General features: G+C 47.9%; 2 protein-coding genes across 8 annotated transcripts; one reads left to right on the top strand and one right to left on the bottom strand.

Annotated features, from left to right (window-relative positions):
* Positions 1-608: 608 nt before the first annotated feature.
* Positions 609-5,290, top strand: LOC125519038 (uncharacterized protein At5g41620-like). Of its 3 annotated transcripts, none has more exons than XM_048683921.1 (4): positions 609-1,089; positions 1,419-1,857; positions 1,938-2,036; positions 3,860-5,290. In XM_048683921.1, exons 2-4 carry the CDS (start codon positions 1,450-1,452, stop codon positions 5,087-5,089), a joined length of 1,737 nt encoding a protein of 578 aa, XP_048539878.1. In that variant the 5' UTR covers positions 609-1,089; positions 1,419-1,449; the 3' UTR covers positions 5,090-5,290. The 3 variants fall into 3 exon arrangements, with proteins under 3 accessions (XP_048539878.1, XP_048539876.1, XP_048539879.1); XM_048683919.1 differs by having other exon boundaries at positions 610-1,089; positions 1,422-1,857; XM_048683922.1 differs by lacking the exon at positions 609-1,089 and adding an exon at positions 1,112-1,329 and having other exon boundaries at positions 1,422-1,857.
* Positions 5,291-5,438: 148 nt separating this feature from the next.
* On the bottom strand, positions 5,439-24,326 carry LOC125519039 (AT-hook motif nuclear-localized protein 2-like). 5 transcript variants are annotated; one of them, XM_048683923.1, is made up of 9 exons: positions 23,924-24,326; positions 23,735-23,802; positions 23,207-23,277; positions 22,857-22,947; positions 8,314-8,856; positions 7,706-7,758; positions 6,759-6,887; positions 6,327-6,488; positions 5,439-5,984 (listed from the first exon to the last, which is right to left on the bottom strand). In XM_048683923.1, exons 5-9 carry the CDS (start codon positions 8,801-8,803, stop codon positions 5,697-5,699), a joined length of 1,122 nt encoding a protein of 373 aa, XP_048539880.1. In that variant the 5' UTR covers positions 8,804-8,856; positions 22,857-22,947; positions 23,207-23,277; positions 23,735-23,802; positions 23,924-24,326; the 3' UTR covers positions 5,439-5,696. The 5 variants fall into 5 exon arrangements, with proteins under 5 accessions (XP_048539880.1, XP_048539881.1, XP_048539883.1 ...); XM_048683924.1 differs by having other exon boundaries at positions 8,314-8,825; XM_048683926.1 differs by having other exon boundaries at positions 23,936-24,326.
* Positions 24,327-25,419: the final 1,093 nt, after the last annotated feature.

Raw genomic sequence — 25,419 nt, 5'->3', positions numbered from 1 at the left:
TGCTAGAGGGCGCCAGAGGAAGCGCTGCCGTGCCGCTCGCTCGTGGGGCTGGGTGGTGGGTGCTCGTGGTGAGAGAAGCTGCCCGCGGCCGGGCGCGTGACCAAGAGCGGCGATGGTGGCGCAGGGAACGGCGACCAGGATCGGCCAGGCGCAAGGTAGGAGAGAGAGACTTGCGGGTGGTGGGCCGATTTTTTTTGGTTTTTGTTAGCCTTGTCTATACTTCAGTCTTACGAAAAAGAGAGGGGGTTGGCAACGAATAAATTAAAAGAAAGAGGGATGGGTGGATGACAGGTGGGCCAGGCCCGGACACAGGCGGACGAGGCTGGCGCAGTAACATTCCTTTTCTGTCCGCCTTTGACTCAAATGTAAATTAATAAATATGACATAAAAATGGTCCAGGCGGACACAAAATAGATATGGATCTCTATGTTATGCTGACGTTTTTGTCTGTTTTAATTGAAATGGACACGGGCGAACGAATTTAGTCGGTCCCTTGGAGCTGCTCTAAAATGACCTAGCTAGAGTACTAATAGTATTATGCCACTAGTAGTAATATAGTACTACTACTGTGCTATTGAGTGGCCGCAAACTACTTCAACCACTCAACTCGGTTCTGTTCTGTCCAGATTCGTTGGCCGCCTCACCTTGAATCCTTGATTGAACTAGAGAGTTCCCACCCTTACTTAAAGTGGATCATCATTCAGGTTCTCTGGCTGACCAATCTCCGACGCTAACACATCTCTGCTTTCCATTCTCCACGTAATCAGGCCTCTCCCAGCTGAACAAGAGAACCATTCATTCAGAAACACAGATCAATCCGACATATCCGATCCCCAATCATATGCAACGGACATACAAATACAGCTCATGCTGCTCTCGATCTGCCGCCAATCCCCCACACCCCATATACGCATCCATCATCCTGTCTCCTTCCACACCCCACTCGATCGTGTGCCGTCCGCGTCCAAGCAGCTGCGACTGCCCGCTCTATCATCGTCTCATCATCATGGAGGTGATGAGTTAAGACTGCGCAGCTAACCGGGATCGGAGTCGACTTGGCCAAGCTTCCATCCTCCTCCTCTTTGATGGGTACGTTCGTGTATACACATTTTCTTTCAAGTAGTTTTAGCATGTTCTTGAATTTTTTTCAAATAAGATTAGCAGAGACTATCAGATCATCTTTTTCCACCAATTAAAGGTGTGAATGATGAAGGCCACATGTTCATCTGTCATTCTCGCTTGCTTCTTATTCCTTCCGCTAAAGCTGCGTCCATACTCCTTTTCCCTGTTCGATCAGATTGATTGATGTGACATTGTTCATCCACCCAAGTACTGCCTCTTGATTCCATGTATAAAAGGATCACATTACTGTTCAGTTCTTGACATAGCCTCACACCATTACTGTTCTTGTCAAGAAGCAGCCAACCGGAGCCCGAACCCAAGGCGGCAATGCTGAGGCGGCGCGACGCGGGTGAAGCTGTTGCTGCTGTTGAGGAGGTGACAACGAGGCCCAAGATCCGCAAGTGGTGCGCGCTCTCGTCGTCGTCCGGCGCGTCGGGGACACTGAGGAGGCTGAGGCTGAGGCGAGGCGTGGTGTCGCTCCACCGGAGGGGATCAGGCGGCGTCTCTTCGCCGTTGCCGACCAGCTGGAAGATGTCCGAGTCGTCCTGGAGCCGGGCGTGCCGCGCCGACGGGATGCACTCGTCGGTGTCCGCCCGGAAGCTCGTCAGCGCTCTCTGGCAGATGAACGAGGGCGGCTTGCTTGAGGAGGAGGAGGAGGAGGCCCGGATCGCCAGGGACGCGGCTGCGCGCCGGGGCTCTGCGGCGGCGCACCGGCGCTGCGCGTCGTCCGTGGAGGTGAGTGCTGCCGCCGCCGGTATCATGAACCGTCGTGTTCTTGCAGTTTGATAATGATGTTGTTCCCGTACGTGGTGTAGATCTCCAAGAGGTCAAGAACGAGGAGCAAGGTGGTTTCGGAGGCTGATCATGGGCGCCATTGGCTTTCAGATAACCTGAGCAATGCCGGCACAACTGGGGTAATTAACCAACTCTTGATTTGCTCATTTGCACAACTATTAGCGATACTGTTGATCTGCTTTTTGAAGATAGGAAATAATACACATATGGATCTGCTCATCTATCTTAGAAATGTCTATATATGATCCTTTTGGTACCTCACACATATAGTATGGTACTACAGTACTACTACTGGTGGGTATAGGGTACAGCCCGACACTAAACATGTCTTTGCATTTCCAAGGATTCTCCTTCATTGTGATAGCCACATGCATGCATGCACCTTTGCCCACCTCCCAACTAGGCTTTCTAACCAACTATATAAATTTACAGAACCTGGTTTGTCTATCCAGCTGCTGCTAATCTCATCATGTGATGTCTAGCTACGCTGTTAATTATTATTGTTTGATTAGGCGAGCCTTGTGATTGAGCACCTCGTTAAAATTGGGAATACTATTTTAGACGTATGCGGCGTCGGTAGGTCGACGGCGGCGTAAAGTAATCGGTTTTCAGTTGAACTTGACCGTCTCGTTAGCAGGATGGCATGGCAGATTCGGCGGTTGTCCGAGTTAGTTGACACTTGTGTTTTCAATTGGTGTGCAGTGCGGCAGTCGTTCAAGAGGGCCATGACAGCCTCAGATACGACTGTGTGTCTGTCTGTCGAGACAAGAGCACCTCATCATGCCCATAGTCCTTTGTCTTCCTTCTGCACCTAATTAATCAATCGCCCCTAATTCAGTAAACTTGCATGTTCGATCGGACGGATTTAAATGCGTGGAGCATGACTAACATGACTACCCCTCCGTCCCATAATGTAAGACGCTTTTTGATACTACACTAGTGTCAAAAAACGTCATACGTTATAGAACGGAGGGAGTACATTTTTGGGACCGTCTATTCATCTATCACCTGAGAAAAAAAGTTAAGTATCAGTCGAATTTTGGGTCTGTTAGATCTCCATCCAACAGCCACAATAGCGTGACCACTTTTCATGTTCTTCCTCCCGCGCTGCCCTCCACGATTGTCCTCCGCTCAACTTCCTCTCACAGTCGTGCTGCCACATCCCTCTAACCCCCCTCCCCCCGCCCACGTCCTGTTTCAGCGACGACAACCCTGCACACACCTATCAACCTACTTCTTCGACTGGGACGCCACATCACGCGGACGACGCAGTGTGTCGTCCCCATCTTCAGCGAGGTCCTGGCTCCGCCTTTGGCTTCGTTTGAAATCGACTGATGCTTAATTTTTTCAGTTTAGCTATACATCAGTCGACTGAAAATTCGATTTGGATCAGTCGGTTTTCCCTATCGCCGGAGGGAAGGAAGAAAGAGCCGCAGCGGGGGCTCGCCGGAGAGGCTACCCCATTATCTATCTTATGGTTTCAGGTGAGGGCGGTGGTGCACTTTGCTGGAGAAAAACCCAAACGTGGGCAGCCCTAGAGGGATGGCCGGGGGCGGCGGAAGACCGGCGATGGGGGGTGGTTCTAGGGAGGACAGGGTGGCGAGGCCGGCGGTGGTGGCCGGCGGTTCGGCCGGTGGAACTCTGGGAGGAGGAGGAAGAAGAAGGACAGTGGGCCGTTAAATCTCCATCCGATGTCTAGAGTGAATCGACTGACCCAATTTCAGAAAAATAGCCTAACCTGATTTTTTTTTCAAGGCACCTAACATTACCAAAACCAGTACATTTTTATATGGAGCTGATACGTCCACACTAAACAAATAGCGGCCTCTGCATCGCATGAGCAGAATGAGCACGGCAGACAATACTAATTGAACAAACAGGTTTCTGATAATTCTGTAGTTTACCATCTTCTTATATTAGTTTGTTCGTGAATCTTGATCAGGTGCACCCATGCGCTCAAGACTCTAGCTCCACATGTTCAGCGGACAGAATGGCACACCTGCAGGACATGTACAACAGCCTGACGGCGTGCAAGGAGCTCGTCAGAGTCCTCGGCAACATCTGGGGGCCGGGAGACCTGAGCCCGTCCATGGCGTCGCTCCTCTCCGCCCTGCGCTCCGAGCTCGACCTGGCGCGCGCCCACGCGCGGCAGCTCGCCAGGGAGCGGAGCCACCGCGGCAGCGAGACGGTGGAGCTCATGAAGAAGCGACTGGAGGCGGAGGCGCGCGCGTGGAAGAGCAAGCAGCGGGAGAAGGTGGCGGCCACCGTGCGGGTCGTGTGCGACGAGCTCGACGGCGAGCGGCGGTCGAGGCGGAGGGCGGAGCGGGTGAGCGCCAAGCTCGGGAGCGCGCTGGCCGAGGCGGAGCGGGAGCTCGAGCGGGAGCGGAGGTCGAGGGAGCGGCTGGAGAAGGTGTGCGACGAGCTCGTGCGCGGCGGCGGGGTGGAGGAGGAGGCGAGGCGGGAGGCCGAGGAGGCGCAGGCGGAGGTCGACCGGGAGCGGGAGATGCTGCGGCTCGCCGACGAGCTCCGCGAGGAGCGGGTCCAGATGAAGCTGCTCGAGGCGCGGCTCCAGTTCGAGGAGAAGAACGCCGTCGTCGAGCAGCTGCGCGGCGAGCTGGAGGCCTTCCTGGAGACCAAGAAGCAGGGCCTCCTGGAAGCGGAATCACCTGCCGCCGCCGCGGATGAAGAACGCCAAGCCACTCACGACGATGATCGCCATGGATTCTTCGAAGCTGAAGAAGGTGCCGATAGAATCGCTCGTGTTGATGCCAGCAAGAGGACGGACGTAGACGACGATGGAGGAGGATCCGATGATGGTTCAGACGGCAGCGACATGCACTCCATCGAGCTGAACATGGACGGCAGAAGCAAGGACTGTGGCGGCTGGAGCTACAGCACCGCTTCCAAGGAGACGATCACACCGACGGCCAAGAAGGCGGCGTCTGCGGACAGCAGGGGAACGGGGTGCGCCGATCCGTGGGCCAGCGACCGGCGGTCGCTGGAGGAATCGGAAGGAGGCCAACGGTGGGACGACGAGGAAGGGCGCAGCGACGTCGACGAGGACTCCGAGAGGTACCAGGCCATCAAGAACCTCAGGGAGCAGATGCTCGCCGGCCATGGGCTGGGTTCCATTTTCCTGCCGGGAGCATACGAAGGAAATTATACGGCCTGAGAGAAAACAATGATGAGATTGGTTTGGCATGGAGCGATGAGTTGGATCGATTGCCGCTCTCTTCTCCCTTGAAACTGTGTGTGTGCATAGCTTGTGGGTTCAGTCTTCCTGGACGACCATTCTTCTTTTTTAATAGGATTGTCATTCTGTTTTTGTACATAAACTTCTTTTTCTTCCAAACAAGATGTTCCTGCAAAGCCATATCAACCTTTCTTCCAATAAAAATAATAAATTAATAAAATGTAAAAATGAGCAAAACTGGAGCTGGGAATCGATGAAAGTTGTGGGGTGAGGACCAAGAGTAGCAGGTTACCCTCGAGAATGGCATTACGTTTTCACTGATCAGATGTGCGCAATATGACCATGAAATGTTTCATTAACTATAATATCACGAAGCATCATTCAGGTTCAAAAACATAACTTGACCACACGCATGGGCCATACAACATATAACGAGACTGAAAAGTTCAACAAGTACGAGCAGAAAGCTAAGCGTCTGGAAATAGTAGGGAAAAATAAGCATTTGGAGCTAGGAGCGAAAAGCTTGGAATTTAAGCTGACTGGCATCTGGAAATAGGAAATCTGTGTTGAATGTGCAAGCCGGACTCTAGTTTGATGGGCTTCCTGGGCCACTGGAGGTTTCATTCGGGGCAGCAGTCGGTGTAGTAGCACCTGGAGTTCCACTGGCCACATCCTGTTTGATCTCCTCTTTTTCATCAGCTGCAAACCCTCCACTGGCCACATCCTGTTTGATCTCCTCCTTTTCATCATCTGCAAACCCTCCACTGGCCACATCCTGTTTGATCTCCTCTTTTTCATCAGCTGCAAACCTTCCACTGGCCACATCCTGTTTGATCTCCTCTTTTTCATCAGCGGCAAACCTTCCAAAGACCACCTGCGCATCAGCGCAACAAAATGCAAAGCATTAAGAGGACGCACAAGGTTCTCACTTGCAATAGATGTGTATTTTCGTAAAACCATGCCATTTCCCTAAGAATCTAGTACATATAAAAAGAAGCAAATACTGATTTTACATAGGGATATTAATATGTGTACAATGTATATCGTATGGCAGCACACTTTTGTTCCATATAGTTTTCCAGACTTAGGAAGCACACATAGCCTTTAACTACTTCAACAAACAGAGGAAGATAGAGTGGGAGCTAATTGACGTATATGGAATAAAGTTCTTAGTTGGTCGTTTAGAAGCATGTTAATCCAAGTGAAAGATGGTAACCTGAACAGGTGAAGCTGCAATCAGAGGTCCTGCTAACCCACCGCCGAAGAGAGATCCATCATGACCAACAAGCGAAATACTGAATCCACCTTTTAGAGTGCTCAGTCCATTACTTTTTGACAGCAGATACATGCCAGACAAAGAGACAATGTCAAAATAGCCCTGCATATTGAATGCAAGGAATTAGATATTGTTTAGCATTGGATTAGCAGCATCTCTAGAGGCCAAACAACGACATTTATTTGGAAGACCAGAACTACAAAACGTTGATAATGGATACAATTAGGCAATTTCTTTAACTACTACTACTTCACATTTCATTTTGCTTTACCATTCTCTTAATTTGGTTGGAGCTGAAGTATAATTTGTAAAGCATACCACCAAAAAGGGATTTCCAGTGTACAGATTCCAAGCAAAAACAATAAAGCAAACCTCATAAATAACAGTTCCACAGGAAGAAGCTGGTTGCTTCAGTGTCACATTGCATACAGCGCCCTCGGCAGACAGGATACAAACTGCCCACCCATTCCCACAATAGGAGATGACTTTCGCTGCTACATCCTGAAGCCATGGATTCCTTATTAGAATTTTAGAATGATACATGCATAAGTAGTAGTAATAGATAACCTATGGAAAAGATGGGAAAGATATTTAAAAACAGGAAATGTGAGGGACACCACCAAGCTCTCTTCAAAATAATGTACGATGGATATAGATATAACCGGTTAAAAAAATGTGCTAGAAGAATCAAGAAAGAAAACTTGGCCATTGAATCGGGAATACATTAAATAAATGGAACAACCGAACAGATGAATTTCACCAGTATTAAAAAATACGCTCATATCACAAGTAACAAAAAATGAAAACTAATCTTGTCTGGATATCTATGAGAATTTAATAAATGGCCTAACTTCATAATTGCATTCATGTTCATCATACTGAAGCTCCAACTTATTACTGAACGCCTCGTGCACATGTGGAGTCGATGAAACAACTTTTGAATATGTTGAAATACATAGACATGAGAAAATACAATTATTTCTTGCAGAAGCAGACAACACATACACATAATCATACTAAGCAGGAGCTTCTATATGGCCAGGAAAAAGAAGCAATATTTATTGTAAGTTTTAACAAACATATGAAGTGCAAGTGAAAATATATATGTACAGCTCACATAACGTTAAGTAGGGGCAACTTCACTAAATATTTTTAATATTTAACACTAAATATATCCACACACAAAAATCATATTTTTCTAAAAGGAACCACCACTTCAATTAGATACCCTGATATCCAGTAGTATCCAGATACTATGATAAAATATTAATAGATCACTGCAATGTCTCTAGGAGCATCATAAGAGTAGGAAAATTTACCTCTCCACCTTGGATTGTGATGACCTGAGGAACGAATCCAGTCGCATCTGGCTCTGCCGGAAAAAGAAGAGATCCGTTTCAAATTATAAACCATTGGGAAATATATTGTGATGTTGGCAAACTGATTATAGCACTGATGAGCATGAGCCTATAAATAGTACATGACTGAACTAACATCCTAGAAATATAATTCCAAAGCACCACGAATACTTCTGCGAGGAATCCCAACGAAAGCTTAGTTTCCATGTCTAACATGTGGCAACTCTTACTGAATGTCCAACATAGATAAATAATTCCATGCTTGATATAATGTACAAACCAATATGCTAACATTAAGAATACCAGGTATAAGTACTGACACCTTAGCAGTAATATTTTAGACTAACTAGCGAGAAAGGTCATATTTTTTTCTAGCATTCCTAAAAGGTGAGAGTTAGGCCAGTTGAGTTGGGCAGGACTGCTGCCTCTGGTCATTTTGCGGTGGTCGTTACTACATATAATTATCAGGACTTGAATACCATCTAACAATCATATCCATCTATGCACTTTTGCTCTTTTCGCTACTCTACATGCGTTGACTAACAGAGGCAAGAAAGAATGCTATATACCTGCTACTGCCAACTCCCGCTGCTTCTTGCTGGTTGTGGACCTCGGCGGCCATACCCTCTTCTTCTTGGCCCGTTGTTTTGAATTCTCAAAGGGTGGTGGCGGTAATGGCGACGGCAGTGGTGCCTGGGGCCTCACGACGCCTACGCCCCACAATCCCAACGTGAAGCCCGGGGGTAGAACAGGTGTCGGGGAAGCGACAACACCAATAGGATATGGTGCCGGGAAGATAGCTGGTGGCTTGGTACCATCTGGGGTGTACTTCCGCGGGCGGCCGCGCTTCTGCTTGGGTGGCTCAGAGCTCGCGCTCATGGCAGGCACATGCACAACACCGTTGTTGGCCGTGGGACACGATGAGTGCGGTGCAGAATAGGAAGCGTTACCTTCGTGGGCGTCGTCCAGGCGGCCACCAACGATGGGTTGTGGCTGAGGATGAAGCGGGCTCTCGGGCATGTCCGCACCATATGCCGCCTCACCCGCCGCCTCCGACATGGCCCCTCCTTCCCTTTCACCTCTCGACACAACAACAACCAGAAAACTCCCCCCTTCAATTTTTTCTCGACAACTCAGTACCAAACATATGAACAAATCCAGAGCTTTTATAGGGAAAGGGCGGGTCAAAATTTCATAGAGGACCCCAAAAATACATGGAATTTACATGAGCTATTTACAGTTGTCCTTTCACCATTTTGTGGTGGTGACTATCCTACAATGAAGGGGGTGACTGCATTTTTAGTAAAAAGATATTTACTTTGGGATCTAAAATTGTCGTGGATATTTTGTTTTATGGGCAAATCATTAAATGAAAACCCAAAGATGGCAAAAAATAAAAGAAAATCCGAATATGGCAAACAATAAATGATAACCCAAAGATGGATAGCATAGTAATAAATACAAATCCAAAGATGGCAAATCATTAAATGAAAACCCAAAGATGGCAAAAAATAAATGAAAATCCAAATATGGATTTTCATTGATTGCTATGCCATCTTTGGATTTTTGATTAATAGTTATGCCATCTTTGGATTTTGACTAATTACTATGCCATCTTTAGATTTTTGATTAATAGCTATGCCATCCTTGGACTTTCATGGGCACTGTTGGAGTCCACCAATGGTTATCTTTTCAAGTTGGCCATGTTTGGATTTACATTGTGTGAGGGATAGGTTAGAGGGGTGTGGTTACCGTGCACTCGAGCCGATGTTATACATTAGATGGTTTAGGTTTTACCTAATCACATTTTTCGTAGTAATCGTGCATCCTCATATCAACAAGGCTTGGATAAAATGCATCGAAAACTGCTAGAGACCGCGAGAAGTCATTGGAATTTGTGTAGGAAAGAACCCACGGAATAGAAAATTAATATTAGGCGCTAAGTGGCTCTTGCACACACCAAGGCCATGGTTACTGCCAACCTTAGTCACCATCAAGGTGTTCATTTGAGAAGCCAAACCTCCATCAATGCAAGAACTAAGTGCCATCATCGAAGACTAATTGAGAGTCGAATAATAGGCTCATCGCAAGAATTGAGTCACATTGGCAGTGGGACAACCCCGTGTTGACCTAGGTCTGGATCCACCACATGGATCTCGCCACGATATTATGGAAGAACGCTATATCAACCAACTTTGTGTTGAAGTGTATATGTAGATTGCCTGTCCCTTTCCATCAGTTTGGACTTTTGGTTACATTGGCTAGTGCATGAAGCTTAACATGGTATCAGAGCCTAAGGTCTTGAGTTCAAGTCCTGGCTTTCGCAATTTATCCAAAAATTGTTGTTGCCCCCTCTGCGTCCACATATAGGCCTTGAGCCATACCTCTGACTCTATTCACTTAGTTCCCGCATCACATGTGAGAGGGGGTGTTGAAGTGTATATGTGGGTGCCTACACCTTTCCATCAGTTCAGACTTTTGGTTGCGTTGGCTAGTGCATGAAGCTTAACACTTCGGACAACCACCCCTGTAACAAAGCCATCGTCGATCTCATCTCGACAACTTGCCTCCGAGAAGCAACAACCTCCATCCACAAACAAAAAAACGAATCTCGCTACCCTGAGCGGACAACGAGCCAACAAAGGCCACCAAATCTTCAATTTAACCATGGCGAGGAAGAAACGATAAAAGAATATTAAACACCCTCATTGCCCTCATGCCGGACACTAAAACCTAACCCTACCTGTATTCACTTGTGGGAAGGGAAACACGGTTCACTCCCCCCCCCCCACACACACCTCCGGAGCGGTGGTTGTAGTGAGTAGAACACAGGAACTCACCATAATTGATCAAGGGGTTGCCTCCTAGTTGCATTTTCTCTACATATAAGGGAAGAAAGGGAAACAAAATTTGCATGATCAGAAATGGATGAAGGCATGCCATGATCTTTACACATAAAAATATTCAAATAACGAATGGCAACCCAAATTACATGAGAATTGGGATGAGTTGGTGTTCTCATGGTAGGAAAAAAAACTACTCCGATGACCAATTCCCCTAAGTTTCATCATCGATTTTACTCTTCACCACCTCCATGATAGATCGTTGCCATATTCCACAAAAGACTGTACAGACAAACCAGCAGAAAAGAGGAGTGAACTCACCAAGATTGTAATTGTCACAAAAACTAGAGGTGGTGTCCTCCATTAAATCCATAATATGGTCATCAACGAGCTGATCCGCCATGGAATTAGCCACCATGGACTCAAAGTTCTGATCATCAACGAGTTGATCCGCCAAGTGCTTACTCATGAATTTGATTATCGATGATTTGTTATGTGGTTGTCCACCTTGTGCTCATAACCACAGTGATGAGTGGACCTACGTAGCACCGCCAAAGTAAAACTAAGAGAATGGAGGTCGTGTCAGAGGTAGAGATAGAAAGTAGAGAATGGGAAGTTTGTGGCAAGGCTTGAGGGAAGCGGCTAGTGTTGAGGGAGCATCGAGGGTTAAGGGAGCAGTGAGACTTTTTAGGAGGGGAGTAGAACACAACGACAACGGGGTGGGTGGGGGTGGGAGTGGGTCTAGTCATGTCGGTTCACACCATTCCTCTTTTAGATGGGAATGCTGGAATGTCACATTTTGTAAGCTAGATGTGATGTACTCCTCCCTGACAGGATTCTTAATCAGTTCACGCCTCCCCGATTATTCCAGTATATTCTTAGTCGGCTGCATATGAGATCAGAATCCTCGTGGTGTTCATGTTTGTTACTGGAGCAAAGGTCTCATCGTAGTCAATGTCTTGGTTGTACCTCCTCGCCTTTCAACATGCCCTTCTACATTCTACTTCACAGTGTATACCCACTTGCAGCTATGCCTTCTTTCCTGTTGGAAGGGATGTTAGTACCCATGTCTTGTTCTTACACAGAGCCTCCAGCTCTTCCACCATGGCCAGTCGCCACTTTGAGTCCTTTGCCTTCTTCCAGTCAGTCGGAATTGACACAGATTGAGGAGAAGCAACAAATGTTTTGTGGGATGAAGATAATGCTTCATAGGAGACATACTTCCCAATATCACTGTCATCAAACCTATACCATTTCTCTGGTATCCTTGTTGTTGCTCGAATAGTTCTCAATGCAATTTTCCCCTTAATTGACCCTTCAGCCTAGTCTGCGTTAGAGGAGATGGAAATCACATGAGTACTACCCTGTTGTTCCGTCAGTGGCTGATCTAGTTGCTCCCTGATGTGCAACCCCACCACCTTGCTTCCATGAATACACCTTTAGCTCCTTCTCTTGCTCTGTTGTCCACCTTGGCACACTACCAATCTGAGTTGGTGCACGCTTCCGTGAATACACCTTTAGTTGTTCACCTTGCTCTGTTGTCCTGCTGTCCACCTCGTCACACTACCAGTCTGAGCCGGTGTAACTACATCACCGGTGGAAGCTAATGCTTGTATTACATGCACCACAAGAGTTACTAATGAGCCGCATGTTGCTAAAGGTAACTACTGCATCATTCGCATATGTGTGCTACTACTCTCCCCCCTCTTGACCAATTTCCGGTTGGGGACATTAGTCTAGTTCTTCAAACAAGACATTTAGATCAGCTTTCTCACCATAAAAAGGTTCCGATTCACGGAACGTAACATCCATGCTCACAAATGTCCGCCTCACAGACGGACTCCAGCATTTATATCCTCTTTATCTTGAAGAATACCCAATAAAGATACACTTGACTTCCCGATGATCCAATTTGTTTACTGATGGCCTATGATCACGAACAAAACAAGTGCAACGAAACACCTTGGGGGGATCTGGAAATTTATTTTCTATGAAAACCAACTCACACCTTGATTTCATACATGTGACCCGGGATGGCTTGTGGTTGATCAAGAAAGTGACCATCATGACAGCTTCACTCCACAAGAACCTGGGCACATTCATGGTGAACATCAATGCCCGGGCCACCTCTAGCAGGTGGCGACTTTTCCTCCATGCCATCCCATTCTGAGGTGTGTCCGGACAAGATGTTTGATGCAGGATGCCCTTGTCCAACATGAAAGCACCAATTACCTTGTTAATAGGCATGCGAATTTGAAACCTTGAGGGTACCCTGTGACCCCCTTTTGTTCAACTAAATGAACTAAAAAAAATTCAGAATCACCTCAATTTTGAAACTTTAATTCATTTGGTTGAACTAAGTAGGGTCGGAGGGTACCCTAAAGGTTCCAAATTTGCATCCTACTTGTTAACATACTCGATGCCGTTGTCGGGTCTGAGTGCTTGAATTTTCACATTAAATCGAGTCTGAACAAGTGCATAAAAAACATTGAAACACTTCATCTTTATGTTTCAGAAGATAGATCCAAGTCATCCGCGAATGGCAATCAATGAACATAACGAAGTACTACATACATCAGAGTGGATTAACACAAAAGGAAATATGCTCCCAATCCCCTTACTCACATATGAGGTTCTCATGTTTAGCAAACTCACACACATCACGGTGCAGCTTGCTCTTGTCCATGCCCTGTTAGTGTCTCTGGCCCACGACTACAAGCAGAGAGCCCATCACATCCCAAAAGACTAGCTTGAAGGGACTGTGGCTCTCTCCCTTATAAGGTGGTTCTAGCCTCCTCCCGTAACCGAGGTGGGACTAAAGTCACTGGAAACGCCCAATGGCCAGTAACCTAACACACCACTCATTACATCAGGAAATACTTGAGACACTTTACCAAAAGACACATGTCCCATCCTACAGTGATGGATTAAGTCTCTAGTCTCCTTATCCTCAGCAACAACAGCTAGCATGCCCATTGCGTCCCGGTCCATCATGTTGCGCTTCATGTACCACAACCCCCTACACCTTGTTCCAGTTCCAAAGACTCCTGCCCGCCGATCTCATGGATCAAGAACTCAACCTTGTCAAGAATTATTCGGCAATCAATTTGGTCAACCAAAGCACTCAAGGACACTAAGTTCATGGGAAAAGCTAGCATATGCAACACTGAGGATAATCCAATATTCGGTGTGCAACTAACTATCCCAACACCTGTGATGAGTTGGGCTGTCCTATCTGCTATGTGAATGTTTTTCTGATGTGCGAGAGAGTGTGGAACATAAGGTTTAAACTCATTAAAAGTCTCCTGCAACATGTTGTGATGCTCCAGAGTCAAGCACCATTTAGAGTTTATTTTATGGTCTGCTATTGATGTGTGTTCAATGTTACCTTCATTTGTATCGACAAAGTTGGCATAGCTAGTAGTAGTCTCCTGCCCTCCTGCAGGTTGCTTTCCTTCAGCTGAAGCAGCTACATTTGCCTTGGGAGCATTCCAAGAACCACCACTCCCATTCCAACCACCTCGGCTGCTACTGCCAACACTACCCTCGGCCTATGTCTCTTCTGCAGGAACTCCCCAAAACCTCGCGGGTTAGCCACTCTATAAACATATTCATTTCCATCTCTTGACTGCAGGCGTGCCTCTTCTTGGGACATCACAACAATGGCCTCATCAAGAGACACAAACGTCGGCTCATCTAGCAGCGCAACATGCCTACTCTCAAAAGCTTGATCTAGGCCTTTTAGAAACTGCATCACACACCTGTGCTGAACCCACTCCCTGTCAATCTCCATGGACTCCGCATGTGGAAACTCAAGGGGATCACACTAATCTCCATGGACTCTGCATGTGGAAGCTCAAGGGGATCACACTGATCCAGATCTGCTCAAAGGTGTTGCAGCTTATTCACATACACTAGCATGGTTCTTCACCTTGACGAACAACATGGATCTTGTCTTTAATTTAAGACATGAGCATCAGGTTTCCCTTACCGGAATACCTCGTGGACAAGCATACTCCACACAGTAGAAGCATTTGGCAATGCCTCAACAGACACTGCAAAGCCTAGAATCATGGAGTTCAATATCTAGGCCAGGGAGTTGGTGACACTCCACTTCTTCCATTATGAGCTCTCCTTGTCAGCCGGTTCTTCAACCCTTCCAAGAACGACTAGCTCAAGTAGCTGCCCACTGTTGAACCAGTATGGACCCTAGCCCATCTTGATATGTCTGTTGGGCCCAAGCCCATGAGTGGATCTGACCTAGAAGAGGTGCTTCTCCTCTGCCCCGTGCGAGCTGCCACACAGTGTACCACGCGAGCCACCAGACACAAGAAGGAATCCTGTCTGAAGGTACTTCCCTCCCGTACCAACATGGTATCAGACCAGGCGGCGGCGGCGTAGTCACTCGCTAGCGAGGTGGCGGGACCCAGGCAGGGCCAGGCGGGGAGAGGCGGCTGCGGGCGCAGCCGTGCGCGTGCGCGAGAGGCGGCGGTGCTGTGACGTGATGGCACGGCGCGGGAGCTGCGTGGCCGGCGACGACGGAGCTAGGAGCAGAGGCGGCTGACGGTGCTGTGGCAGCGCGGCAGAGGAGGTGCGGCTCTGTGGGAGCTCGATTTGGATTAGGAAGTCCTCGAGCTGGACCGCTGTTGTGTCTGCTGTTGCTATTTGTCTCTGCAGCTTGCTCGTGAGGCTGTGGATCCAAATTTTCTTTTGGGGACTTGCTGCGGTGTGGTTGCCGTCGTTGAGAGCTGCTACTGTTGAGTAACTGGAGTGTGTTATTCTGAGGGCTACTGCTGCTGTTTATCCCGACCAACGACGGCTGAACCAAATGTTGTTGCTGAGGCTTTCGAGAAGCTCGCGAAGATCCTCGCAGAGTCCAACTCTAGGGCCATCGTTCCCTGACAGGAAGTGTCTCAGAAACTCAAAATGCCGCCCCTGGACATGAAGCTAGAGGGGGCGACAAATTATTTGAGTTGGTCCAGGAGGGCTTTGTGGGCTGTGGAGCAGAAGGAGCTTGATGGACATTTGTTGGGCATCGTTGCAGAACCAGGAGACAAGTGTAGTGCAAAGGGAAAGAGGTGGACGGCCATCCACTCTGTACTTATGGTGTGGTTGTTTAACTCCATGGTGCCCTCCATTGGACGCTCCGTGGAGGGACTATCCACACCTGCTGAGATATGGAAGATTCTGTCCACCCAGTACTCTGGCAAGGGCAATGTCATGCTCATTGCTCAGATTGAGGACAAGATTAGGTTGCTGCGCCAAGATGATGACATGTCAGTGATGGCATACGTGGCAGAACTGCAGGCTCCGTGGGCTGACCAGGATAACCGCGACCCTTTGGAACTCTATGATGCGGCTTCAATCGAGTCAGGGCACAAATGGATGGCACACAGACGTGTGCTGAAACTTTTGGCTGGCTGCAAAGGTTGCTTTGATGGCATGAAGGCTTCTCTGCTGCACCAACCTAGTCTGCCTACCATTGCCAAGGCTATTGCAGTGATGACTCAAGAGGAGGTGCGCCTACTCTTGAGCATGCAAACGTGAAGGTTGTGCCAGCTTCGACATTTGCAGTCGCTGAGCGCATGGAGTGGGGAGATCCCAACAAATGTCATATCTGTGGGGAGGTAGGACACTGGAAGAGGGAATGTCCAACTCGTGGCAGAGGCAGGGGATACAACAGAGGGGGAACTGGCAGAGGCAGGAGTGCTAGAGGTAGAGGTGGATACTCACAGACCTTAGGGGGTCAGGCTTCTAGGGGAGAGGTGGCTACTCGGGACACTCGAGGGGTCAGAGAGCTCACATGGCCGTTGCAGGAGACATGGGGACGTCAAAAGGCAATGATGTAGCCTATGGTCACTTTGCTCACTAGGCCTCCACTGATGAAGGTAATTCGGAAAGAGCATCTCTTGCTACTAATGAAAGCGCTCCAGAGTGGGTTCTTGACTCTGGAGCATCTAAGCATGTTGCTAGTAAATTCTGTGTGTTCGAGTCTTACAATAAGCATCCCCCTTCTCACACGGGCACTATACAAACGGTTGATGGCACAAAACATGTCATAGGGGTTGGTACAGTAAAGTGCACTCCAACCATCTCCCTATCCTCAGTTTTACATGTGCCAGCTTTTCCTGTCAATTTGGTATCTTTCAGTGCTCTCATTGATGACATAGACTGTCGTGTGATCCTTGATAAATTCGGTTGGGTGATTCAGGAGTGACAGACGAGGCAGATGGTTGGGACTGGCACCAGGCGTAGGGGGCTCTGGTACATGGACCAGGAGGTGCAGCCGGACTTGGTGTGTGCTGCGACCATGGAGGACAAGAAGAAGGAGGCGATGATCCATCACTGTAGATGGGGCATATATCTTTTGATAAGATGAGTAGAATCTTTCCGGATGTTATGTGTGGGATAGGCAAGGGCAAGTTGGCATGTGATGCTTGCGAATATGCCAAACAAACACACAAGAGCCTTATATGTGAGTAAGGGACTTAGAAGCATATCCCCTTTTGTGTTGATTCATTCGGGTGTATGGACTTTCCCAGTTGTGTCAATGAACGGAATGAAGTACTTTGTTACATTCATTGATTGCTATTCTCGTATGACTTGGCTTTATTTGATGCGTCACACAGATGAGGTGTTTAGCTGTTTTCAGAATTTCCATGCCTTCGTGAAGAATCAATTTCAGGTGCAGGTGCAGGTGATCAGGACTGACAATGGTACATAGTATGTGAACAACACCTTTGGGGCCTTCTTGTCTGATCAAGGTATTCTTCATCAAACATCATGCCTAGACACCCCTCCTCAGAATGGAGTGGCAGAAAGGAAGAATCGACATATTCTTGAGGTTGCTCGGTCATTGATGTTTACAATGAATGTGCCCAAGTTCTGGTGGAGTGAAGCAGTTATGACAGCCACATACCTGATCAACCGGACATCATCAAGAATACTAGGCATGAAATCGCCGTGTGAGCTAGTATATGGAGAAACTAAGTTTGTTGTTCCCCCAAAGTTGTTTGGCAGTACTTGTTTTGTTCGTGATCATCATCCTTCTGTTGGGAAACTTGATCCGCAAGCAGTGAAGTGTATTTTTCTGGGCTATTCTTCTAGTCAACAGGGGTATACATGTTGGTGTCCCTCTGAGAAGCGTAGGTTTGTCAGTATGGATGTCACCTTCAGGGAGTCTGAGCCATTCTATGGTGACCCCACAGATCTAAGTGTGTTGTTTCAAGGGCTTGACCATTCACACTCTGTGCAGAATGGTCAAGAGGGGGAGAAGGTTGTATCTCGCACTCAGGAGGGTTCTGTGGACACCAACACTGATGATGATGTGCGGTTTCAAGTCCAGCCAATTGTGGGTACAATTCCAGTTGGTACTCTCACTGATGGTGATGTGCAGGTTCAAGTCCAGCCACCAGTGGGTTCCATTCAGATTGGTAATCTCCAACTCCCTATTCGAGATCGATGGAGAAGACTCCCCTAGTATACTCTCGACGACAACCACAAGTGCCACAAGTGCATGACTCATCTGACACTCGTCTGGTATATTCTCGATGGCAACCACAAGTGCAGGGGGAGCAGCAAGGCAGTGGTGCAAGCTCATCTGACACAGTGGAACTGCCTATTGCGTTGCGAAAGGGGACACGTGAAGCAACACAAAAGGCTTTACCACCGGAGGTTTTTGATGATCATGACACTGGAAAATTATGTGTCTTATGAGGCTTTGTCTCCTTCCTATTAGAGTGTTTGTTGCGTCTCTTCAAACTGTGTCAATCCCAAAAGAATGGAGGGCCACAAAGCAAGATCCGAAGTGGCATGAAGCGATGATAGAGGAGTTGGAAGCATTGGGAAAAAACAAGACGTGGGTGCTAACCACATTGCCAGCAGAAAAGAAAGCAGTGAGTTGTAAGTGGATCTATAAAGTGAAGTAGAATCCCGAAGAGAAGGTGGAACAGTATAAGGCCAGATTGGTCGCCAGAGGATATAGTCAAACTTATGGAATTGACTACGATGAGACGTTTGCTCCCGTGGCAAAGATGAACACAGTAAGGATATTGGTCTCCTGTGCTGCAAACTTTGGGTGGAAATTGCATCAATTAGATGTCAAGAATGCCTTCTTGCATGGTGAGTTGCAGGAAGAAGTGTACATGGAGATACCACCAGGTTTTGGTACTTCAGAGACCATGGGGAAGGTATACAGGCTGAAGAAATCCTTGTATGGACTGAAGCAATCACCGAGGGCATGGTTTGATAGGTTCAGACGTGTTGTCCGTGGCATGGGGTATGGTCAGTGTAACGGTGACCACACAATGTTCTACAGGCACTCTGAAACGAAGATCACCATTCTTGCTGTTTATGTGGATGACATTATCATCACTGGAGATGATGAGGAAATAGAGATTGAAGGGTTGTCTATGCAAGGAGTTTGAGGTAAAAGACTTGGGCAATCTAACATACTTCCTTGGCATAGAACTGGCTCGGACAGAGAAGGGAATATCTTTGTGCCAACGAAAATACACCTTGGATCTCTTGAGTGACATGGGCATGATGGGATGTCGTGCAGCCCCTACTCCGATTGAACAAAATCATCAAGTGAGCACAATCAGGTGAGCTAGTGAATAAGGAAGATTATCAGAAGCTGGTTGGGAGGTTATTGTACTTGTGTCATACAAGCCTGACATTATGTACACCGTGGCGGTTCTGAGCATGAACCAAGAAGTGGACATCTTGATATTGTTCACAGAATCCTGGGATACTTGAAGGGGACTCCGGGAAAAGGATTGTGGTTTGCGAAGAGTGGACCTCTTGAGGTGGATCGCTATAGTGACTCTGATTGGGCTAGTTGTCAAGATGATAGAAGATCAACTTCAGGCTACTGTGTGTTTGTGGGAGGAAATTTGGTGTCATGGAGAAGCAAGATACAGACTGTTGTCTCTAGATCAACAGCAGAAGCTGAGTATAGAGCATTATCTCAAGGGTTGTGTGATATGCTCTGGGTGAAGCACCTACTGTGCGAGTTGAAACTTCTGAGGAAGGGACCCTTGAGGGTGTGGTGTGACAACCAGTCAGCTATAGCCATTGCTAATAACTCAGTTCAACATGATAGGACGAAGCATGTGGAAATTGATCGCTTCTTCATTAAAGAGAAACTTGATGCTGGGATCATCAGCCTTACACATGTCAGCTCTGGGCAGCACTTTGCAGACTGCTTGGCAAAGGGACTGGGAACAAAGGACTGTAACTTGGCGTGTGACAAGATGGGGATGATAGATGTCTACCACCCATCAAGGGGAGTGTTGAACCGGTATGGGCGACCACGAGTGTCGTCGCCGGGGCGGCCGCGGGTGCGACCTCAGCAGTCGCTGGGTGTGGCAGTGCGTCGGCCCCGTCGACCAGGGCGTCCTCCTTGATGTAGTCGGTCGTCTCCAAGTAGAAGAGGCACGAGCAGACATGGCTCGGCGTATGGAGCTCATCGCAGTTATAGCAGAGGCCCTGGCGCCGCCGCTCCATCTGCTCCGCCGGAGAGAGACGACGGAAGGGCCGCGTCACGGCCGGGGTGGTAGTCGTCGGGGCGGCCGGGGGTGGCCGGCCCGGCGCAGGGGGCTGCCAGGCGGCCTGTCGGCCTCCGCGAGCCGGGGCTGCCCGCTGCATGGCCTGGGCGCGACACTCGAAGGCGGGCGTAATACATGGCCGTCTGGAGATCCTGCGGTCCACGAAGCTCTACGTCCACGCGGATGTGACCCGGAAGTCCACCGACGAAGAGGTCGGCCCGCTGCTGCATCGTCACGCCCGACGCGTGGCACGCCAGGGCCTGGAAACGGTCAACGAAGTCTTGCACCGTGGAGGTGAAGGGAAGGCGGCCGAGCTCCGCCAGGCAGCTCCCGAGGATCGGAGGCCCAAAGCGAAGGAGGCAGAGCTCGCGGAAGCGCTCCCAAGGGGGCATGCGGCCCTCGTCCTGCCCGAGGGCGTAATACCATGTCTGTGCCGCGCCACGGAGGTGGTAAGAGGCGACCAAGGTACGCTCCGGTGCGAGGGTGCGCTGCCCGTGAAAGAACTGGTCGCACTGGTTGAGCCAGTTGAGGGGGTCCTCCGTGCCGTCATATGTGGCGAAGTCGATTTTGGCGAACCGCGGCGGTGTCTGGGTCGGAGCGCCGTGTCGAACTGGCTCGGAGGTGCGGAACAGCGAGGCGGGTGGTGCCTGGTCGGAGTAGTCCGGGTAGTGACCCGCGGAGCCGAATGGCCCGTCGAACTGCGGGAACGGGGTCATCTGTTCTGGAGCCGTGGTGTAGACCGGTGATGGCGAAGATCCAGCCGCCAAGTTGGTAGTGGCGACGGGAAGGGCGGGAACCGGACCTGATGGATCGGCAGGCCGGCCGGCGAGGACGCCCCCGAGCTGGGCAGAGGTGGCGCCGATGGTTGCAGCGTCTGTGGTGGAGGGTGGGAAGGCGCGATGGGTGCTTCGGGGGGCGGAGTTGGCCACTACGGCCATAGAGGAGCCGCGGCTGGAGGCTGATGATGCTGCAGCAGCGGCGGTGGCAGGCCGCTGGGGTGCCCCGCCTGGAACGGCAGCAACGGTGGCCCGCCGCTTGCAGGCATGCCTTGGGACGGCCACGGTAGCGCGGGGTGGCCGTAGGCGGCGATCGGCGCAGCCGGAGGCGGTGCTTACGGCCCTGCTAGGTACAGGTAGAGTCCTTGGACGGACGTCACGAGATCCCGCAACGTGCTGGTGACCTGTTTCGGCGTGAAGACGGTGGTCGTTGGCGGCGCGGAGGTGACTGGGGCCGGCGGCGATGGGGAACCCGCGGTGGTGATCGGGCCCGACAGCGTGGGGGCCCCGACGGTGGTCATCGGGGCGGTGGTGACGACGGGCAGCGGCGGCATGGGTGTTGATGAAGACGTGATCGAACCCGAGTCTCTGGATACCAAATTGGTAGAACCCAGGGTCCTACCGGACCTGCTCCTCAGGTTGTAGGGGAAGGACGGGAGTGGACATGGGCGAGGGCGCGGCGGCCAACCCGCAGGCGCCGTTGCGAGGTGGAAGGAGGGAGGCGGCGGTTGAGAGAGGGGGCGGCTAGGGTTTAGGGTCCGGCTCCTCTGGGAGCCGGGCAATAGAATTCTTCTTATTGCTTAATCTCAAAAATAGTCTTACAGCTAGTATATATAACCACGATGCTAAAAAATAAGATAACTTGTGGGCCAAGCCCCTAACTAAATCTGCCCGGTGGGCCTCCTACGGGCATAAGTCTGCCCGGTCATAACATGGGAGAAGAAACCAGAAATACCCAATGAAGACATCACAATGCGCATAGAAACTGGTGCTTTCGAATCATTGTTACTGTTAGCCTCCTGTCGAAGATGTAAAATTCATAAAACCTTAATTAGTACAGCAGGGAAATGATTGAAAAAGACACTAAGTCAGTTGCCAAGGTTCAAAAAGGCGTTGGGTGTTAACTATACGTTTTGGGACCTACTCGCACCCAACTCGCTTATGCGCTGCCTCTTCCTGTCTCCCTTTGCTGCACCGATGCTGCCTCTTCCTCTCCTTTCTCCCTTGCTGCGCCGATGAGAACCAGCCAGAGAATCTCAATCCCTCGCCGGAATCAGTCGACTTGTTGTCAGAGTGGTTGAACCCTTGTCACGGAGGATGAATCCTCGCTGGGAGATTGATTCCTCACCAGAAAAGACTGATTTCTCGCCGGCCGCTTTTTTGAGAGCCTGGGGCTGCCAACGCCCAGCGCTTAAGCACGCCTAGGTGAGAGCGCCTTTTTGAACTACAGAATAGCTAATCTTACACAAAAACTTATTTGACAGATGTTACCTAAAAGTATATATAAAACCAAAGAAACCACATGGCTCACAAGAACCATCTAATTTCATAGCAGGGAAAGGACTGAAAAGGACTAGCTCCATTCCTATGTAAATAGCTAATCTTACACTGAAACTTATTGCACAAATGGTAATTAAAAATAATCAGACCGGAGTCACAAGAACCATCTGATTTCACAGGCCAACTAAGACATTCAGTGCGCAATTTTTTCCAGGTTCTCAAAAATAAGTTGGTAATGCTAAGATCTTAAGCACCAAACTGCACCAGCAGCTAATAGAACCTTATTCTCAATTTAGAAAAGATCCATGCCGATCCCAAGATAGCAAGATATACAAGTGGGGAGAGACAAAACAGATTTCAGATATAACAGACATAATAGTTAAAAGAAAAGGTAAATCGAAATAAAACTTCAATAGACGAATCTAAATCGACATGATTTCAGTACCGGAGCAACTATTTTCTCCAGCCGTGAGCTCTTCGCAGGTTTGGCTTCAGATGATTCAAGAATCCTAAATCCCATCCATTATCTTCGTCAACTGAAAAAATGCCAGAAGGATCAGTAAGCCCAAAAACTTATACAAACGAAATGGCTAAAGAAATACCAAGGGGAGCATTTCCCTCCTAAGAAAATATTCAAGCACAGCCTAAGAGGAGCAAATGGTAAGTCTGTCATAAAATATGAAGTTGGTTTCTCAGGGACACAACATTTGGTTTCATTAGATAATATAAATCAAAAACATGGTCTACTTTTGTGCAGAAAAGTGAAGATCTACAAAAACAATCAACATGACAAACCTCTTTCAGTCAAGGGCAAACTTCTCTGAGTCCCATAGCATAACATCAATTTTAGGATACAAAGGTGTTCCCTGAAAGGAAGGCAGTTCAACAAAATAGAAAAAAAGCTATAACAAAAGCCAATACAGAGTCGCTGCTCAGGCCAAGAAAAAAAAACTATAACAAAACTGGAATTAGTATTCCCGGAGTTCCCTCTCCAGGAAGATACAAAATTAAGATTAAGTGGTAGGAATCAATGAGCTGGATTACTTTCTTTATAATATATATATGTCTGGCCCTTTCGAATTTATAAAACATCAACAATCGGAACTTAAGTTCCGGTTCTTGTTTCTTAAATTTTGGTTGTAGTTTCTTAAGTTTCGATTGGAATTGTACTTTTGTGTTAATTGAGGAATATGTCTATTTTTTCCCGGGTCTAGAACCTGTAATTATTGAAATGGACTAGGCTTGAAATTGCCGCCTTGGTATCGAATACGATATTTATCTAATTGAATTAAAAAGGGGAGGGTGCGTGTGCAGAGATCGGACCTGCTTGCGCAATCAGGTTAGCGCCATACGTCGAACCTTTATAACTTATAAGTGAGAATCACTGGAACCTGAGGCAAAAAATTATGCATTTTGTTAGAATGATCATGACGGCAAACACGTGCAGTACCACTCCTAGTTTCAACAGGAACAATAGCATTAGAACAGAACTTATTCACAATAACAGTTTACCATCACAACTACCATGATGGATGAACCAAACAGAGAGGTGAGGGGATCCTGTGGGATGGAGAATACAGGGCTTGTTCGGTTAGGCAGGGTTTGAAGAGGTTTGGAAGGGATTAAATCCCTTGCAAGTCAAAATCCCCTTCAATCCCTTTGGTGAGGGGATTAACCGAACAGGGTCACGCGGAAGTGACCCCCTGAGGTGAGGGCGCGCCGCGGGGGTGGGGAGAGTCTCCTCGAAGACGGCGCGGCGAAGAGAGCGTTCGGCAGGAGCGGCGACGACATGAGCAGGCGCGGCGGCGGCGGCGACGGCGGCGGCGCTTGTTGTCTCGGTCAGTGGCAGCGGCAGGTTTCCTATGGCAGGAGGGGTTCGAGAGAAAAAACTTATGTATGACGCTCCATGCGTCAAAATGACGGGGCTTCGCAAAAGAGGGGAACCAAGCGAACCGGGGATGGGCGGGCCCATTTGCGTATACAATAGAATTAGAACGAACCGGGGATGGAACATTCTAGAAGGTTCCTAGCCAGTTTTTACCGGTTTTGAGAACCTTCTAGAAGGTTCCTGAACCGTTTTTCCTTCACTTTTCATTTTTCTTTTTTCTATTTCTGTTTGTTTTTATTTTTTATAACTTTTATTTGAGAAAATGTTCAAGAATTTCAAATACTATTCAAATTTCAATATATTTCATATTTTAAAAAGGAAATTTAAAAAAATGCATTATTTTTCTTTCTGTTTTTGTTTTCCTTTTCCTTTTTCTTTCTTTTACATTTCACTTTTTTTAAAAAATTACACCCTCCAATCCAAAATAAGTATCACGATTTTGTACCGAGATTAGTTCAAACCTTCAAATTTCAAATATTATTCTTGTTTTCAATTTGTTCACAAATTCAAAAAATGTTCATAAATTTTAGTTTTTTTATTGTTTACAAAATTTGTTCACGAATAAAAAATGACTAGGAATTTCATTTTTTACACATTCAAAACAATGTTTGTATTTAAAAAAATGTTCTTGGTTTCAATTTTTTGTTCGTAAATTCATACAATGTTCTATTTTTTTCAGATTTTTGTTCACAAATTCAAAAACTGTTCTCATTTTCAAAAATTGTTCCGAATTTAAAAAAGTTCACATTTTTAAGAAATGTTTGAACTTTCTAAACCAAAATACGTGTATGTTTTTGAATTTTTTAATAAATTCAGAATATATACATATTCATACTTGTAGAAATATACGCTTTTATAAAAAATTAAAGATTTCAAATTTTCTCAATCTGTTTCAAAAAAATATTCACTATAGTAATTGATTCTGTTTTACTACAGTAGCGCAATCCGAATCTGCGACTGTGGTTCGTTCTTTAAGGTATGTGTTGCTTTACAATCTACAACGCTGCTCCACTGGCTAGGAACACACACACCTTCACCAGGCGGATCCTATTTGACGCCCGCAGGCGTCAAAACGAAGCCGCGACGCTCACGTGCGGTATCAGTTGGGCCGACCCACTTC

This window comes from Triticum urartu, chromosome 7 (assembly GCF_003073215.2).
Source record: "Triticum urartu cultivar G1812 chromosome 7, Tu2.1, whole genome shotgun sequence".
Classification (NCBI taxonomy): domain Eukaryota; kingdom Viridiplantae; phylum Streptophyta; class Magnoliopsida; order Poales; family Poaceae; genus Triticum; species Triticum urartu.
Note: the sequence above shows the minus strand (reverse complement) of the source record. Positions and strands in the feature narration are given on the sequence as shown.